Genomic DNA, 18,991 nt, shown 5'->3' on the forward strand with positions numbered 1-18,991 from the left:
GTCCACATTTCTTGTTAATGCAACTCCTCCTTAACTACTTGAGGTATTTTGATGAAATTTTATAGGAATGTTTGGCATCATTTGTATATGTGTATGAAGGAATGGGGACTGTGGGAGACCTCCAATGGGAAATGATTGAAGTTATAATATTTTACTGTTTGCATTTAACTCTATTTGAAATGGGTGGTATATACTTTGTGATATTCAATCTATCTTTCTCACACTCACAGTATTTCTAGTTAAACTAAAACATATTATGAGTTTGAAATTTGAAAAATAAATCAAAAGGAGATAAAAAAAAAATAAATTTCTTGATGAGACACTTATTTTATACATGTGTGCAGGTTTATGTTGGAAATGAGGCAACAATGGTTGAATAGGACTAACATCCTTTTTAGGATTTTAACCCCACTGTTAGATTCTGAAGTGCCCCAATAAATTGGCAATGACTTGATAAATGTGTGTTGTTTTAGTTAGAAATGAGGAAGAAATCAAATATAAGTTAAGAATATTAAATAAAGATTTGATCAAAGTATTTTTTTTCATTTCTGTAATTCTCCAGAGTTTGTTTTGAGAATTTGCCAAACATACATTTGTCCAGCATGCCAAAATCATGATCTGTCTTGTCTGTTATTTTGAACATTTTGAAATTACCAAGGTCAATTACCAAGGTCAATAAGTTTGATATGGAAATTAGTTTATTGTAATGAAGTTCTCAGGGTTTCATTATTAAATCTCTGCTATTGAAAAAAGACTGGATTTTCCATGAGTTTTGCAACTGAAAATTGGATGTAGTTACATCTGGGAGAAATTACTGCAAGTCATTATTCAAATTAATTCATTGTTCTAAAAAGGTTTTTCCATCTCCGCAAATAGGGGTACTATTTAAAAAAAGAAAACAAACCAGAATTTACCTCATATTTTTTTTCTAAATTCCTAAAATTTGATGTATCCGGAATCAACTTTTTAATGATATTTCCAAAGATTTTTGTCAAATGGTAACATTATTTTTCTTTCACCAAAATGTGAAATTTTCAGAAACAGATTACCACAAAGAAAATGATACTTTGATTCAGTTTTTTACCACTTTATCTGTTCTTGTCAATCTCCATCATATTTGCAGTAAATAATATGATTAAATCTGTAGGTCTTCCATCTTTTAAGTCCACTGTCATTATGGTCATTGGCTCGCTCAGTAGGAGAATTCTCAATCATTAGCCAAAGTAATCAAGTCATAATAGGCCCATGACATGTAGAAAAGGACAATGGAAGATTTTTGGATCAGCCAAGTTCTTGAATTATTCATCAATTAATTATGACTCATTTTTGTCCCATTCTGTCTGTAGAAAATTTGAATTTTTAATGATAGTTTATTCTTTGTTGTCATTGTGATGGAAGGTTTTCTGATTTCTGTAGGACATTTATAGTGCATATACTGCATATCCTATTTGGCGATATTTCTACAGCACATGAGAGGAAATACTGTGCTTTGCAAAGTCCTTGTTAGAATTCAATGAACATTGTTTTTTTGGAACACTTTCAAAATACTTTTTGGTCACTATACTAAAGATGTGTACTCCTGTGTATTGGTATTATGAAAACAACCTCCAGAAATAAGGTCATGTGATGAATATTCAGCCTAGCTTAGTTTATGAGAAGCTCCATATCTTTTCCTGTGTCTAAGCACCTTGAGATTTAAGCCAATGACTGAATCGTGTGTGTTATACCATCAATGCCTGGAAGTTCCCACAAAGCAGAAGATTTTATTTTGGTTTTTGTATTGCGGTTAGTGACAGGAATTTTTCACTTAGCGTTTATTGTGAAGAGGATTCGTCATCCTATTGTTTATATTTAACATTTTACAGTGTGGGGAGACACAAATAATTGGGTCATAAATCACAAGATGTGTATATTCATATATAAATGTCATATTTCTTCTTTTGTCATTAGATGTCAAATACATGTATACTGTAGTGTTTTGTGAATTCGTGTCACTACAAGATCAAATACACTATCTACATTGGTTTAAGATACACCTGTAGTTTAATGGGAATATGTTTTTACTTTTGGTCTGAGGAACTTTTGTATCGACTAATTTTAAATTTTGGGAATTAACAGGATGGAAAGAACCTATAAGGTTTTCATACCAATGATTATCAGGTGTTAGCTGTTACATGTAGTAGACACGTGTACTTCACACAGCATTTCTGGACACTGTTGGATTGTTGACAAGTGATCAAAGGAAAATCGGTAAGGCTTGCGTAGGTTCCTTTGGTTGGTTCAATAACAGGTACTTGAGAGTCAATATTACGAACTGCATTTGTGGTCTATCATATAGTACATAGATTGTTGACAAGTTTGGAGAAGGAAAGGTCAAGGACTAATTTATATTGCTTACTAGAATCTCAACTTTCAGTTACATTTCTATGTTCAAATGGAAAGAGGAGTTTTCTGTTGACAGCTTTAAGAACCTCATGAAAGGAAACCTTAAATTGATTGTTTGGATGTGAATACTGTTTCATTAAGGAAAAAGACAACATTTGAAAAGAATCTCTTGAAATTAAAATTGTTTAATGGATTTTCATGCAATTTGATATTGCGAGTAGCAGGAAATTGTTTTTGATGCCAAACAGCGCCATAAATATTGAATGATATGTATAGTTCTGGTTTCTTTTAAGAAAACATACTACCATGTGCATACGGAATGCATATCGGAGATAATAAGGCGTTTCTGACTATACTAAAGTGTTGTTTTATCAGATGGAAATCATATGTGCTTTGATTTTTACTGACAACTTAATTGTAGAATGCTGTATTAACCGACAGTGATAAAGTAAATCATTTCATATTACATATTAAAAATAATATTCTAGATTGATGTTAAAAGTACACACTGAAGTCAGAAAGACTACTCAAAAATTTCTTCAGATAGATTGTTTAGGAATTGAAGGTTACGTTCAATCTGTTCTGAATTGTTTAGTGAATTGATATCAGGGAGTTTTGAGTTACTGTGATAGATGTGGTACTTGTAAGGAAATGCCTCATTTATTTACCTGGGCATGAATAGGTACAACAGCTAAGCTCATAGGAAAAAAAAGTGACCAATTTACATTATATTTTCATTTATTTCGTCTGGAATAGCCGTGACTACTGCAATTAATTATGATTAGTGTTATACCTGTATGTGTAAATGGTTGTTTGGAAGTGTTTCGTTAATTTACCTGTTCAGGTTATATTTCGGTAAAAAAGAAATGAATTAAATATCAAATAGTGACCGAGTTTTATATTTGCATATTGGCATTAGATTTATAAAAGGCAAAATATTATTGAGCTAGAAATTGAAAAAAAAAACGCTATCGCATGCACTCTATATGGGATGATTTTTTTTTGGAAAATTAATACAATTATATAACATAGTGTGGTAACATCAGTTGATATTTGGATTTATAGGCAAATGGTCCTTAGTGTACGATTAAATATCTATATGTTGTATATTCCAATGGATTTATGTGAATATATATGATAAAAGAGAAATAGTAAACAAACAAACAAAAAAAACAATTCATTAGTAAATCGAGAAATACTATGGATAGTTAGATAAGGTTAGAGTTAACGCCATGTCTGGATTGTACATGTACTGTCTTAAAACTCAGCAAGAAAAAACTTGGATGTCTGAAAAGTATGCTGGACTTGAGCCTCCTCGGAAATATTATGTAGTTAACACTGGAAATTACGAATGTGAGCCTTCAGTAAAAGAAGAACAGGTATTGCTATGTTTTCTTGTTGGTTTGTTTGTTTGTTATCTTTATTTTTAATGTGGGTATGTGTTTACTATAAACAGTAAATAATATGGGAAGGGAGGGCTTCATTCTGTTATGAAAGTGAATTCATTAGCCAATATTTGGAGGGTTTTAAGTTTTAAAATTTGAAGTTTTGTTTGTTTAGGAGCTGTTGAAATCTGAACCTTAGTTAGGGGCTAGTTTTTTTTCTGGTACTAGTTCAGTCTTCATAGATGACTGTCAGTTTACATGATTACAGGTCCACCACCTAATTATAAAAACTGATGCCACTGCTAGGTTAACAGATTGTATTTGGTATATTGCATCTTTGTTGATTAAAAATCATGACTTGTCTGGCAAACTCAAAACACATTCCAATAGCCCAGCTACATGTTAAGTGCTGTCAAAAGCCACATGTGCTAGATTGCCAACATTTGAAAGATCAAAGGAAATTTGCCAAAATTTCACTTCAGTTTGCATGGGTAGCTCACTCATGTTGTATTAGAGTTTAGATAGACTGATGTTATCCTGGAAATGGTTTGTTTTGTATCACAGTATTCTACTTAATAGTTCTTGCTATTTTACTACCCTTTTTCTGCCCTCTTTTAATCCACATCTGTGAAACAGTTCACATGCATATTTTGGTTTTTTTTTACAACCTTAAATCTTTCTAACAATACAAAGTGAATGAGTGGATTTAGTTACAACAGTGTATTGCTAATATTTATGTAAAATTATATCTGTCAGTTTTTTTTTGTTTTTTTTTTTGTAATTTGGTTATTTTTAAAGCATGGAGAGCATATATACATATTTACTGAAAGTCACAATATATATTACAAACTATTAAGAACAGTGTTCGTACAAGAAATTAAAGTACACACACCATGTATTTGTTTTAATGGACACCAATAACAAGGGTTTGCAAGGGTACCCATTTTTTTGCAATAATAGTTTTGTTGTGCTGGGCTGGCTTACATCTGTCAGTTTTTTTAAGGTAGACAGTTTTTATTTTTGTTTAGCTCATCATGAAAATAGTCAAATTTTACTTCTCACTGAGATTATGTATTTGTTTAATATATGGGATAAGGGGAATAACTCTAAATAAAATTAAGAACAAAAAAAAATAAGTATGCAAGACAAATATTGCTGACTTCATGTAAATGTTCTAACGAACTAGAAATAATCTCTGCATAATATTTATGTTCACATAGTACTAATTGATAACCAAACACACCTAATAAAAAAAAGTTGGCAACATATGTCACATTGAAAGAATATTATATCACATCTTTACATGTATGCTGGTGGGATTTCTTTACAATACATGTAGGTAAGATTATCATTTTATTTTATCTGTACATTTACAAAGATTTGAAATAATCTCACAGAATATATTTTTTCAAGTTTAGAAATTATGTTTTCTTTCTTGATCAAACACTTGTCACATCTAGAGAAAAGGAATCCAGGAAGGGGTCAATTTGTCCATTCATACCAACAATGCATAAAACTAATAATTTTTTTCAAAAAGGGCGTTGGCGGGGGTGGGGGAGGGGGGATGGGGTCCCACCCCATATAACACCTCCTTCCCTCTTAATCCTGCACTGCAGTTGTTCATGCTAAAGTTAATATAAGTATTGTTTGTCTACGAGGCCAAAATGTGAAAATTGAATTCGGATTGAATTTGTATAGCCTTTGTCATATCATAGGGAAAATATATCATTACGATTAATGACTATGTGTAGAATTACCAAACGACCTTTAATGTCATTGACTTGACCTTTGACCTTAGTTATGAATAATGCAGGGTTAATGATTTATGAGACCATCTTGTTTCTATTACAAGTTATTTAGACCTGAGTTCATAACAGTTTGTTTGGTGTGATTATAATGAAAATCTTATTTCTTTGTGAATCAATCTGTTTTCTATTTAGGCATCAAACTCCTAATATGTATTTTTATTTGTAATTATCATTTTATTGCATTTTTTGTCATCTCTTTGGTTTTTTTTGGTTTAGAAAATAAAACAAATCCACCAAATGACCTTGAAAAAGTTGTCCTTGTGTTTTAATGATGCTTTCATAATTCTGATCAATATTGTTAGGATGAAAAGTGGTTTTAACTGATCACTTTCATCGTATTTTGGATATCTGTGAGCCTGGCATCAGAGTTTCTGGACAAAAATTTAATGAAAACTATTAAAGATTCCTTCAAATCCTTCCTGAACCCAAATCTTGATCAATGAGAAACAACTTAAGGATTTGAGGAAAATCTCAATTTGAGACTTCTTTTGAAAGCCCGGATCAAATCCATAAGTATAAACTACATTGTGTATGAAAACATTTGTAACTTGCATATAATATTTATTTTTATATCTGTGCATTATCACTTTATTTGAACAAACAGATATAGCATAGGTTAAAATATGGCTTCCACATCTGTTTGTTCATAATGTATGATTTCTTCTGTGTGTTTTGGAATAGAAATAACAGTTGATATGGTGAAACGCAACCAATGCACCAGTGTATAACCTGAATACAAAATCAAAAATACTTTCAGAGATCACCAAGTGTAAACACAAGCCTCTTAAGTTATATGCTCTGAAAAAGTAATAAATTCATGGTAACAGAATGATGATACTTCTTCAAAATAAAACTCAAAGAAGTAAAATAATGGCACACAGATGTATTGACCATCATCTGCTGATTGTGGACAGATGTGTGTCTGTGTCAGGGTTAAACTACTTCTATAAGGCCTTAACTATCCCAATTTATTGTACATGTAAGGTCATAAATGAAGTTAAACATCAAACATGCAATGAAATTCATTCAATAATGCATCCAATTCTCTTTGTGGAATACCTCAACATACACCATAAAGACAAAATGAGATATCCGCCTAAAGAATGCTCACAGTTTTCTGAAAATCTGTCTAACCTAAACACTGATTAATCTGAAAACCTGTCTAAACCAAACATTTAATAATCTGAAAACCTGCCTAAAGCAGACACTTTTGAAAGTCCCTTTATATCAGTTTAAATATACTTTGAACCTTAGTAAAGTGGACACCTATCTAAATGGTACCAGTTTCAAAGTCCTGAAGGGGTTCAGTTTAGACAGATTTTACTGTACAATAGGCTCTTATTGAAGGTAAATATAGTTTTATTGCATTAATGTTCTATCTCCTTGTAGGATCTAAGTGCATTTGCAGTGCCTTTGATGGACGGGGGCGTAAAGGAAATGACTCCCAATAATGACCTTGCCGACGGGGAGTTTAGGCCAAGGTCAGGATCAACAGGATTGCGTGGATTATTCTCTCGTAAGAAAGATCGACAGAGAAAACACTCAGGCGACACTGCTTCTAAAGAAACTTCGCCTAGTACTTCAAAAGTTCAGAATTTCTTAGACACTTTCAGACCTCGCTCAAAATCAGATTTGTCAGGAATTAAAAAACCAGGAAAAAAAATTACTCCACAAGTGAAAATGGAGGAATCAATGGACGAAACACAATTACGTGATGCACTGACAAATATGCAGACAGACAAACATGCAAATACTCCAATGGGACAGATTTTAGAAAAACAGTTATTATCCCCATCAGGAACCAATCATGTGAAACAGCGCCACACCTCAGGGAATGATAGTTTTATGTCGAGATTTAGAGCTCGATCAAATTCAGATTCTAAAGCCAAGTCTCCAAGAAAGATGCTGACCAAACAGGTAAATATTGATAAAGATATACAGCGTCACACCTCAGGGAATGATAGTTTTATGTCAAGATTTAGAACTCGATCAAATTCAGATTCTAAAGCCAAGTCTCCAAGAAAGATGCTGACCAAACAGGTAAATATCGATAAAGATATACAGCGTCACACCTCAGGGAATGATAGTTATATATCAAGATTTAGAGCTCGGTCAAATTCTGATTCCAAAACCAAATTTCCTGGAAAGATGATGGCCAAACAGGTAAATATTGATGAAAATATATATATATGATAATTATTATAATGCTTAATAAATTTTATGGCTTGATTGTCATCCACCTTGAAAAAAATAAGTGAATTACATAAAAGATTTTCTAAGTATAAATGTTGATCTATTTTTCACAGAAAAATAATTTTTCATCATTTCCAGTGGTGGACCTTCCAACTTGCAAATCATTTTGCAGTTTTTGCCTGAATATAGCTGAAATATTGCTGCTCGTGCGTTAAACCCCAACTATCAATCAATCAATCCATCAAAATCTAAAAACTAGTTCGTCTTCACCTAAGAATGTATTCAAGTATCTGTAAGTGTTTAGTTGTGGTCATGTATTGATACTGACATTTTTTGTGTAGTATAATAGAATGTCTCATGTTTTTTGTGAAAAACATTTTGTTGGTAGGGTACCAGTTTTCGTGATATGGTCAAAGTGTGAATTTAAGTTCAGGTCACAGGGGCATATCTAGAAGTTAATGCTGAGTGAAACAAGTCAGATAAAAATTTTTGAGAAAGAATTTATGAAAATGATTTCATGCAAAAAAACCTTCTTCACATTTTAGGGACCTCAGCAGTATGTGAAGTTTCATTGGTGTGACATTGTCCTGGATGTTTTATGGAAATAAAAAATTATCAAACTTAAGATGCTTTGACAATCTTAGAAAATTGACACCCAGACATTAAAATTCCTTCACAGTATTAAAAATCCATTGTAATATCTGAACAATAAATTTTTAAAAAGTTACAGAAATTGGAATGATTTTTGATTTGTTGGTCAGAAGGGGGCAATAAGCACTTTCCAGCTTCCACCTGTGAATCAAGCACTTTCCAGCAGCAAATTTCATGATTCACAGGTTAGTTAAAAAGAGCTCATGAAATTTGGTATGGAGGAAAGATACAGGATGTCCTTGTGCAGTTGAACCCTCAAGTTATGTGGGAGTTATGCCCCTTTGACTTATTTCACAAAAATGCATTACTGAAGCATCTTGCCATCACAACTACCCTTTAAGTGCTGGGAAGTGTTTAACAAAGTTTGTTTAGGTTTTGTACCAAGGTGTTCCAATCCCTTTTGCATATTAGGACATACTTTTATTTTTTTTTATTTGTCGATTTAGCTTCAAGATATTTCCTTGTCTCCTTTATTACAGCCATTGATTACTTTGATATCCGATTTCAAAATTGAAATAACTCGGAATCGGAGTCTTTCTGTCGGCTGCATGACATAATAACTCTACTTTATTTCTATTTACTGGTATCTGTGATGCATTTTCCTTAAGGCGTTCATTTTATGATATGGAAGTCGATTTTGACTCTGTTTCCTTTGAAATCTAGTTTGGTTACAGTCTTTTTTAGTAAGTGCTATATTTCTATATTAAACTGGTAGATTTTCTTTTGTAATCAATAGCATTCATTGCCAGTTGCATACAAAACTAATCTCAAAACAAGGTTAATGAATAAAAGAAGGTTAATTAAGGCCTGCAAACCTCAAGTCTATGATTTTAAGGAGGTAGACCTAGGTGAAGGCACATAACTTGTTAAATTAGGGATATGCTTGTATCATGTTCAATTTCACCAAAGCCTATCAAGCTTTCATTTGAAACAGAATGAAATCAATCCAAGTTACTTTGATGCTTACATGAGCTTGATGTAAAATGCTGAATACAAACATTCCAATGATTTGTAAGAGTTGCGTCCCTTATCCTTAGTCTACCTCCTTAAAATCCTTCTCCCTGTGATGAATTCGATGGAAAAAACCTGATTTTCAGATTAATTACAACATAACATTTTTTACCTCTGTCTCTTAGTGTCAGGCATGCTGCTGAATGTGAATATTTACCTCTGTCCAGTAAATTACTGTGAGACTTAGGAAACTTTCTCAAAATTGTATTATGATAGATAGTCTAACTCTATGCAAATTATTGCTTCTGTGAGCTAGCATATTGTTCAGAGTATGGCTTCAGAGTGTTGGTCTAGTACAAAACAATGTCCTGTGAATCGTCCTAAAATATGAAACATACTCTAATGGATGTTAAAGCATGCACACCAAACTGTTGACCCTTTATGACATTGAGGAACTCATCAATCTATAGTACATGTATCATACAGCATTTATGGATTCTCCATAGTTTCTACCAATTTTGACTGGTTGTTATGATCTCTTCACAGTACATATATTAAATTCATACAGTACATATGTAACAATCATAAAGCACATGTGTTACAACCATACAGTACATATGTCACCATCGTACAGTACATGTATTTCAGTCATATGGTACATACGTTACAATTGCACAGTACATATGTTACAATCACACAATACATATGTTACAAGGATACAAAGTGAAGGATTTTATAGATATTTTTTATTCTTAACCTTGAGTCTACTTTGGTTTGTATGTATGTCCACATGTTTTATCAGTAAGGTTACGTTTTTCATTTTTGGAACCAGGGATTTTTTTAAGCATGCATGTACATTTACCTGTACTTTCAGCTATCAGCTGTTTATTATCAGGTAATGTGGTTTTGACACATGCAGTATGTGATTACCATTTCACTCCCTAAGTGGCCTAACCTCACTTCTCCCTTAGATGGATTTGATCTTATACTACTTATTGTGAACAATAATATGTGCATTACACTTGTGTTAAATTTACATTGTAAAATGTCTCTTATTAATACGATCCAATTTTTTAAAGAGAATCAGGTTTTGTTTTAGGAAAACCATTTGCAAGATGAGTTTGAGCAACTTTGCCAAACCATCCTTAACAGAGCTGGTGTTGAAAGTAATCCAAAGTTCCTCAGTCTTCAAAATATTTAAACAATGTTCATGAAGTAGAATATTTTGATATGCTAGACATTTATGATTTCTTTCCAATAATTAACAAGGGTTTTCATAATTTCTTTGCAAATTATACTGTCTGAATTTTTGTGTTTATAAGCACAAAGTGAGCAGTTTTAACAGTGATACAGCACCCTTCATACCTAACAAAATTGACAATTTATATATATTTTGCAAAATTCAAGAAATGTTTGCTAAAAGAATTTTTTTGTGTGATACACCATAGATCATTCTGTGCCCTTCAACATTTAACATCACATCTATATGAGAGCTATCAAAATAGTAATTACTGTTGACTAAATGTACCAATATGACGACATTTTAAGCTTGAGTTATGTAAAATTTAACAAAGATGGAGTTCTGTTAATTTTTGTATTTCATAAGCATATGCCTGCCTTTAATGTGTTACTATTCTCTGTAAGATATAGACAGTGGATGAATCATGGTGGAAAAAATACACAAATCTTTCCATGAAATCTTATTTGAAATGTTCTTGAAGTGCAGAAATTGCATTCATTTCTTTTTTAAGTTCCAGTAATTTGAGATATAAATTATATGAAATACATTGAAATTTCATCATCAAAGGGAGATAACTCACCCCTTTTATTCTATTGTAACTGTCAATATTCGTCTTCAATAGGCCATAAATTATGTACCATATTGTCAGATATGTGTGGGTTTTTTTTCGGTATGATTCATTGTTTTTCAATTTTGCCTGATTCTTATGGATTCCAGTACTTAAGATAATTTAAATTTCATTTTTCTATCTTTTATAGAACAGTACAGATAGTGGAACACCACCAGGAAGTCCTCGTAAGTTTATATGTTAGGGTTTACTTTTATAACAGATATTCTCTTTCCTAATATTGAAAGTAGTAACTAACAGATACTGATCCATCCCTGGTATACTGACCATATGAGGTTTGCCCGTGGATCTCTGTTGCACTCAAATTTTCAACTTGGTGTGTGGGCAAAATAATTTGAGGGTCTGATTTGTTGAAAAATTCTACTTTTAATGAAAAATAAAACATTTGGAAAGTGGAATGAATTTACTAGTAATCTAAAGTAATGGAGGGTAATAGGGGCAGAGAGTTCTTTCAATATACACATTCTTCACCAATTAGTTTAATAATGATATAGGAATGATACCTTCATAGAAAACTTGTGACTTTCATATTAGTAAAATCTGAATTATTACCGAAATAATGTATTTTCCTGATCAAGTGAGATTAGGAAAAAAACAACTGTCAGCACGGTAAATAAGCTTGTGTAAACACTTCGTGAACTACTATTTGGAGGAAAACCCCTTGTTCTATAAATAGATCAAAGATGACATCAGTAAATAAAAGGAATTGTGGGTAAATAGCTGAGGCTGACCTTGCTAACTTGTTTTGCTGTGTTGCTTTGGAGGTTATATTTTATTAATCCTGGGGGCACTAAAATCAGTAAGGATGAGGAGACGGAGAAGTTCAGGAAAGAGTATGGATGGGGAATCCAGTAGCTCTGCAGGTTTGCACAAAACATGATTGAAATTCTGAATATTTATTTCATCAAGATTTAAAATTTTCTCTTATCTTTAATCTTTAGGGAAGTAAATCTGTATAAAGTCACAAAAGAATATTTTTACCTATTATGCCATTTAATTATGTGCTTTTTCACACATATTCCACATAATGTGTCAATTTCATTATTGGAAATCAATATTTACAGGGCTGGTAAAATTAAACTCATCATTTTGCATCCATATACACATGGTTCATTGGAGGTTAATTGATATTACAGCAATTAAAGTTGTAATTTTCATGATAAGTCCATCTTTTTGGTTATGCTTTTACATATCACAGTTTGGCTACTGATCAAGTTGACTTTTCCATATATACTATTTATTGCTCTGAATCAATAAAAGCTTTTAAAAGGAGTGACAATCCATAAAAATTGCTGGAGGATATCGTTGGCTGTCGGAAATAGGATGATGTCCATTTTGTAAATGAGACAAGAAAATCCAAATTGGCTCAGTCTGCAATTTTGTTATTATAATTAAGTTTTTCTCATGCTGGATAGAAACTAAGTAAAGAATTGGTTACATAATTGTACATGTATTAAATTGGCCTACATTTTCAATAGAAATTTTTCAGGTTCCAAGCTCCACTTAAAATGGAATAAATAGTGCAAATCTAGTATATTTATGCCAAGCTGTTTAAGGCAGGAAATTGATCATGTCCCTTTAAAGAATGATTCAAGTATTTAAAAAGTAATATTGGACTCCTTTTTTCCATTTTAAGGTGATAAATTCCTAGGATTAAGCATTTTATGGACGTGTTATACATAAATATATCATAAATTTTGTATTGGTTGGTTCATGTACAATGTTGTTTGTTAAGGGAAGAATTAGTCATGCAATTGATTCCAAAAGCATATTCAAACTTAATCTGCCATCAAAGGGATTTAGGAACCTATTTTATACCACTGCGGATATAGGTACAAAATATCGGCTGTTTTGGAAGTTAAGACAGAAAATATGACAGTGAGCCTGATAGTGCGAGATTGGTAATCTGTTGAGATGTTCAAATCTGACATCATCTCTTTATCGGCAACATCAAGTCCATTTGATGTAATTGCCAATATTTTTTTAGTATCATGTTAGTACTCTGAAAATATCAGGCTGTAAGAACAATTGAAAAAAATGATAATGTAGCTGATAAAAATGTATGCAGTACACTGGGAAATTTTTGTGAGTTTCTTAATTCCCTATATTTGTGAGGTTCAAGGAATTGTGAAATGAAAAAAGATTGCTGGGTTTAATGTCAGATTTTGGACAGTTTCTCCTGTAAACTGTATCTTTAGATGAGACAAAAAGACTGCAGGAATTTAATACCCGTATTATAGAGCAAATCATGAAAAATGGCACCTGTGATAATTATCTGCTATATAGTAGGCTAAAAATTCACTTCTTCATTGTCTGATCAAAGTAGGAAAACACCCAATTTGCATGAAGGTATTTGAATTTTTAACCAGAGATTTGGCAGTAATTAATAGTCCTGATCCAATGTGAAAATTTAAAAAATTACTGGACCATTTAAAATTTTAGTTGACTTTAATTTACCTCGTTTTGACGGACCTCTGTTATCATTTGAATACTTTTTTATGTCCAGCCATCAATGAAAGGGACAATTTGTGTGTTCGTCTGTTCATTCCTCTTGAAACTTGTTACATATGAAACTCAGGAAACATTTTAATTAGGACAGACCCAATATAGGTCACCGTTTCTAGTATGTGAGTTTAGTGAAGCAACAATAATGCTTTCTATTCAAATATGTCATTTTGAATATTTGACCACCTGTTCTGTATGGAGTACAATCACATGTGCCATTATATAACCTGATGAATTTTGTGATACCATTCATTAGCTTCAGTCACAATTCATAAACAAATGACAGTTTGCAGATTGTAGAAATCAATAAAATTGTGTCTATTGTACTTCCTGCATTCTTGGGAAAAGACATTTCTAATATTTATCAATGAGGGACCATTCACAATGTAATCCAGAATTTCACCTGTAGTGTTTTTCCTAGTCATTGATACTTGGTCATTGATGGTAGATTGCAGTGTTGTTTTAAGCATAAAAATTCACGAAGACCAAGATAAGAGGGATGTGTAGGTTCTGTCAATCTATTGGTTCATCTGTCTTCTTTTTGTGTAGTCCCAACTTATTGTATAGAAATAGAACATAATAATCTTTGAATGATGAACATAGTTTTTTTTCGTCAGTAGAATCCAGGTTTGTTCAATATTGATCCTAGTGGTTGACACATGCTTAGGTTGATCAGAAATTCAAGTTTAATTGTTAAGAGTAATTACATAGAGGTGGTGATAGTTCTAGGCACATTGACAGAAATCTAATTTAATCAAATCTGGTTTGATGAGAATGATGACTCCTTTTTTTGTCAATGAGAATTTGCAGGGACGGAGCCGGAGATTTCCAAGCTATTTATTTGCTCTTTTTTTCCCATTGTTTGGACACAATATACAAAATTTTCCTTTTTCCTTAAAAGAGGGGTTCGAACCAACCCCTTTCCTAAATCTGTCACTGAAATTTGGGTATTGAGCTGATTTAGATGTTGTAACAGGTATTCTCATCTGTGTTTTTTTTCTATCAATACTCATTTGGGCTTTGTAGTGTATTTGAAGCAAACCCAAATTCCAAAATTTTAGTGGAGTCCGAGTTGCTCATTTGCTTTTGTTACTTTGTATGTATGATTTTAGTTACTTTATGTTCTTTGTTGTGTATGTCTGTTTTCCATGTCTGGTCTTTGTCCCTGGATTACATTCTTTTGATTACCGCCATAACCTTGGTTCCCTTGATTACTCTTCCAATGATGAAATCTTGGCATGTCCGTATAATAAAAAAATATTTTTTCTGGCTGAAAATATTGTTAACAGTTGCTGAATAAATCAGTGTCAATGGAAAACATAGGTAGTATTAAACAGGTGCATGTATGACATTAATTATATTCATATGATTTATGTATTTCAGGCAACCCACATCTAAGAATTAATATCGGAGGTATAATAGTCAAAAATCTGTCTTTGCAAGAAAATGATAAGACTCTAACTTGTGTTATATTGAAAGTTGCATAGCAGTCAAAGAACTTTTTTCTTACCATTTTGAATAAGTAGAATATACTTTGAACTTAGGCAAATCTGAAATTCTGCCTGCATTTCAATTTTATTAATGTTAGACAACTCTCTTTAGAAATTTCTTTCTTACCTCCCTTGATTCCTTCAACAAGTAAGAAGTCTTTGTGCATACTTGTTGGAAAGACAGATATATAGACAAGGAATGAACACATTAAATATCTTGCTGCACTTCTTTAATGTGTTGGCAAGTGTATGTCCAAAAATGCTTACCTTACAGTTAAACCTCATTAGGCTTTTATACTATATTGATAACAGAGAATTACAGTGCGTGCAATGATGTGTACATAGGTTAAAGTCTGTCTGACCTTGATTCCATTACCATTACCCTATGAACTTCCTTAGGTAGTTAAATGGACAATTGAGCTGAAGACTTATTAAACTTGCTGTCATTCTTTGGGGGTATTTAGAAAGTGATTGTCAATTAATCAAGTGGTAACCCAATTGATCCCTTGAACATCATCATTGCATGTGCTATAAGATTGTTGATACCCCCAGGCCCAATTTTGCAGGATATTCATGTATAGTAATTAAACCTACTATAATTGCTCTATGGTAACTGTGTAGGGTTGGTCAGTCTATATAAAGAGTTATGTGATATAACACAAAATATAAGTATAAAACACTTAGTTCTTTAGGAGATATCATGGTCTTAGAAGAAAGAAGGGGTATACCAGTTACTGAAATTAAAATATGGACTTGTGTGGTCTTAATTTTTTAAAGCGTATGTGCTCCTGGTATTTGTCGAATTCAAGAAATGATCTTGTCTTTTTATCCATACAATTCCAAGCCAAAGCAATAATTGATATTCTGCTAAATTGCCTCTTGATAGAAAATAAATCAGTTTTTCAACATAAAATTGACATTTTTCCAGTTCTTCAATACTTGAAGGTTTTGTTTTTGAACAATAACCAGTTTTATTTACACTTATTTATAATTACTGTTTTTATGAATGGAGCTTTCAACAATATCACTGATAACATCTAGTAGAAATCTATCATGAGGTTTAATTGTAGCCATTTACCTATTAGTTTCTATGGATACAGGGCATTAAACCTAGTTCAATTGGTTCTTGGTTTTGTCATATGAAGTTATCTAATTTCAAGAACTAGAAATTTCAACATTAAGTTTAGGTGTAGGTCACATTTTCTTGTTCCTTATTCGGCTTTGGAATCAGGTTTTCTTATTTTATTTGATATATTGTCAATATGAAAAAAATTTCTACACATTTTGACATTGGTCAGAATTGATACTTTTATTGCTTCTGGTGGTAGGAAATGTTTGCATCGAGGTCTGTTTTTACAACTTTTAACTCCACTATTGTATTAAAGGAACAACATTAGAAATACTTTTTATCCATTTTCAAAAGACCTTTTTGCATTGCTATATAAACCATGTAGTTCACTTATAGTTTAGATTGTAGCTAGCTAGGCTGCCTTTAATTTGCATGAACAGAAGCCTCATCAATTTTGTTTGTCAAATTACTAAATAAGGTAGATAACCGATGTTTATTTTTGATGTGAAAAGTTATTGGATTTATTTTGACTTACCTCCCTTTGTACACTTATACAATGATATGCAAGTTTTTTTTTTGTTTTTTGGGTTTTTTTTTGTGAATTGTAATTAATATGACAGCTACAGTTTTAAGCTTATTTTGAAATGAAACTAGTGAGTTAATTTTTTTTCAAATGTTTTAGTTATCATAATAATGCTTGAATAACCCTCATATTCTTCTTATGAAATTGTCTTCATTGATAATTTGATTTCTTCAGTAGATTCAACAAAACCAAACTTTCAAACTGTATCTGTCAGTCACTATTAATCTGAATAGTCTTAATTTAAACAGCTGAGTGAATTTTTAGCCCTTTAGGTTTCCTAGTCATTGTTCTAACAGATCCTAATGAATGTTTTTTTTTTAATTTCTATCAAAGCACAATACTGTTATTGTTACTAACCTGTGTATTACAACAGGCTGTCTTATCAGGCCCAAAGTCTGTCATGGCAGACAATGTTGACATAGGAGTCCTTCAAAATATCCAGGGCTCTGAAGCATAAGACTTGTGCCTTTCCACCTTTTAAGCAATTTGTTCAATGGATTTAATAAAACAGATATTAGAGAGTAAAAATATGAACCACAAAATACAGAAGCTAATTCTGGAAATAAAGGCATCTCTGACTTTTGGCAACATTTGTTTCTTCTTCCCCTGCTTTTCTGATTGGTTGAAAATCTTTCTTTGAAACGAACATAGTCAGTAACCCTGTTTATTTTCACAGGTTAATGAATTTAATGTTATTTAGTAACTTTTAGTCAAATGTTATCAAGCAGCACATTAAGAAATGTGCATGAATAACAGGCACATGCATAAAAACCTCATCAGGATATTACAATGGTTATTTTCCATTGTGAGCAATGTCTAACAAACCATGAATGTATGAAATGAGAAACATTTCTGCATGTGTCATACGTGCTAAGTGAATATACATGTAATACCTATTTGTTTGTAATACACCTGTATGTTATTGATCTCTGAAGGACTTGCGGTCAGCTGTATGGCATCATCTCAGGCAGGTAGGGATGATAAAAGGTTGAGTTGTTGTGGCTATCTGAGATTTGACTTCATACCATCCAAAATAAAGGGGTAATCACACAAAATCACTACCTTGTATTTTTTATTTTTTGTTTTTTTGTTTTTTTGTTAAGTAGCCATCTTTGTAAGAATCATGCAAAATCTGAGAAATGTGGTACACCCCCAAAGAGGCTACATATTTTCATTTTTGTAATTAAGTTGTTTTATGGGTCTATACTTTGAAATGTGTAATTATTCATTCGAATCTGCCTGCTCTTAGGAGATAATCAATATTGAAAATTTGATAGATTCTATTGTATTTGAGTGTCATTTACAGAATTATCTCCTTTAATTTTGAAATCTACAGTGCATTCTATATAATATTTATTTCCGAAGAACACGGGTTGTATGAAAAATTTATGCTAATTTTTGTTTACTATGGCAATTCAAACAAAATGTCAAAAATAAAAATATGTAGGGTTTTTACCCATGAATCATATTTTGCATGATTCTTAGCTGGAGTGCTACTTAAAAAGACACTAAGTAATGGAGTTCTATATAAAAAAATTTGCTTTTATGTAAAAAATTCTCCCAAATGAGACTGTCAATGGGGTGGAATCTATAGAAAATTTCAATATTCATTTACTACACTTCTATTTATTCTTGGGGTGTGTTCAGAGATTTTCAAAATGCCCCCTCCAGTTAAATTTGAAAGAAAGTAAACCAAAATGGGGACCAACAAAGCTGTGGAAAACTGTGATTTCAGGGAATATAGCATGATTTTGAGATAGTTTTGCTCAGGTAAACAGCCTGTATTCATGGTAAATATAAGGTAACTACATGTAAATCATTGAGGTTGTGTGGGATTTTATTATCTTGCAAATATTTTTTGTCTTATTATTTGCTAGTGGAGTTGTGGTCAGAAGATATCTTCACACAGCTATTTTTTGCCAGAACCCCTATTTGAGACTCTTTCCTTAATGCAAATGCATTTCTGAATGTAACCACTGAATTTTTTTCTACCCATTCGTAGTATATCGATATCCATTCATTAACTTGAAAAGCTCTAAACATTAATTTATATACAAGTTAAGGGTAATCAGTGATTTTCAATGTCCATCTGTCTGTGATCCA

General features: G+C 32.0%; 1 protein-coding gene across 16 annotated transcripts in view; it reads left to right on the forward strand.

Annotated features, from left to right (window-relative positions):
- The window catches only part of LOC148603241 (5'-AMP-activated protein kinase subunit gamma-1-like), a 215,845-nt gene that overhangs the window by 139,478 nt on the left and 57,376 nt on the right, over window positions 1-18,991 (forward strand). For 10 of the 16 annotated variants that reach the window (XM_088552488.1, XM_088552487.1, XM_088552483.1 and 7 more), the window contains 3 exons: window positions 6,968-7,495; window positions 11,372-11,408; window positions 15,130-15,159. In XM_088552488.1, the coding sequence (XP_088408614.1) occupies window positions 6,968-7,495; window positions 11,372-11,408; window positions 15,130-15,159 (595 nt within the window). Of the gene's footprint in view, window positions 1-1,953; window positions 3,765-6,967; window positions 7,496-7,532; window positions 7,619-11,371; window positions 11,409-15,129; window positions 15,160-18,991 lie in introns of those variants that run through there. The other 6 variants (XM_088552482.1, XM_088552480.1, XM_088552485.1 and 3 more) reach the window with 3 other exon arrangements.

This window comes from Perna viridis, chromosome 11 (genome assembly GCF_037379345.1).
Source record: "Perna viridis isolate PV_CMFRI_1.1 ecotype Kerala chromosome 11, ASM3737934v1, whole genome shotgun sequence".
Taxonomy (NCBI): Eukaryota; Metazoa; Mollusca; class Bivalvia; order Mytilida; family Mytilidae; genus Perna; species Perna viridis.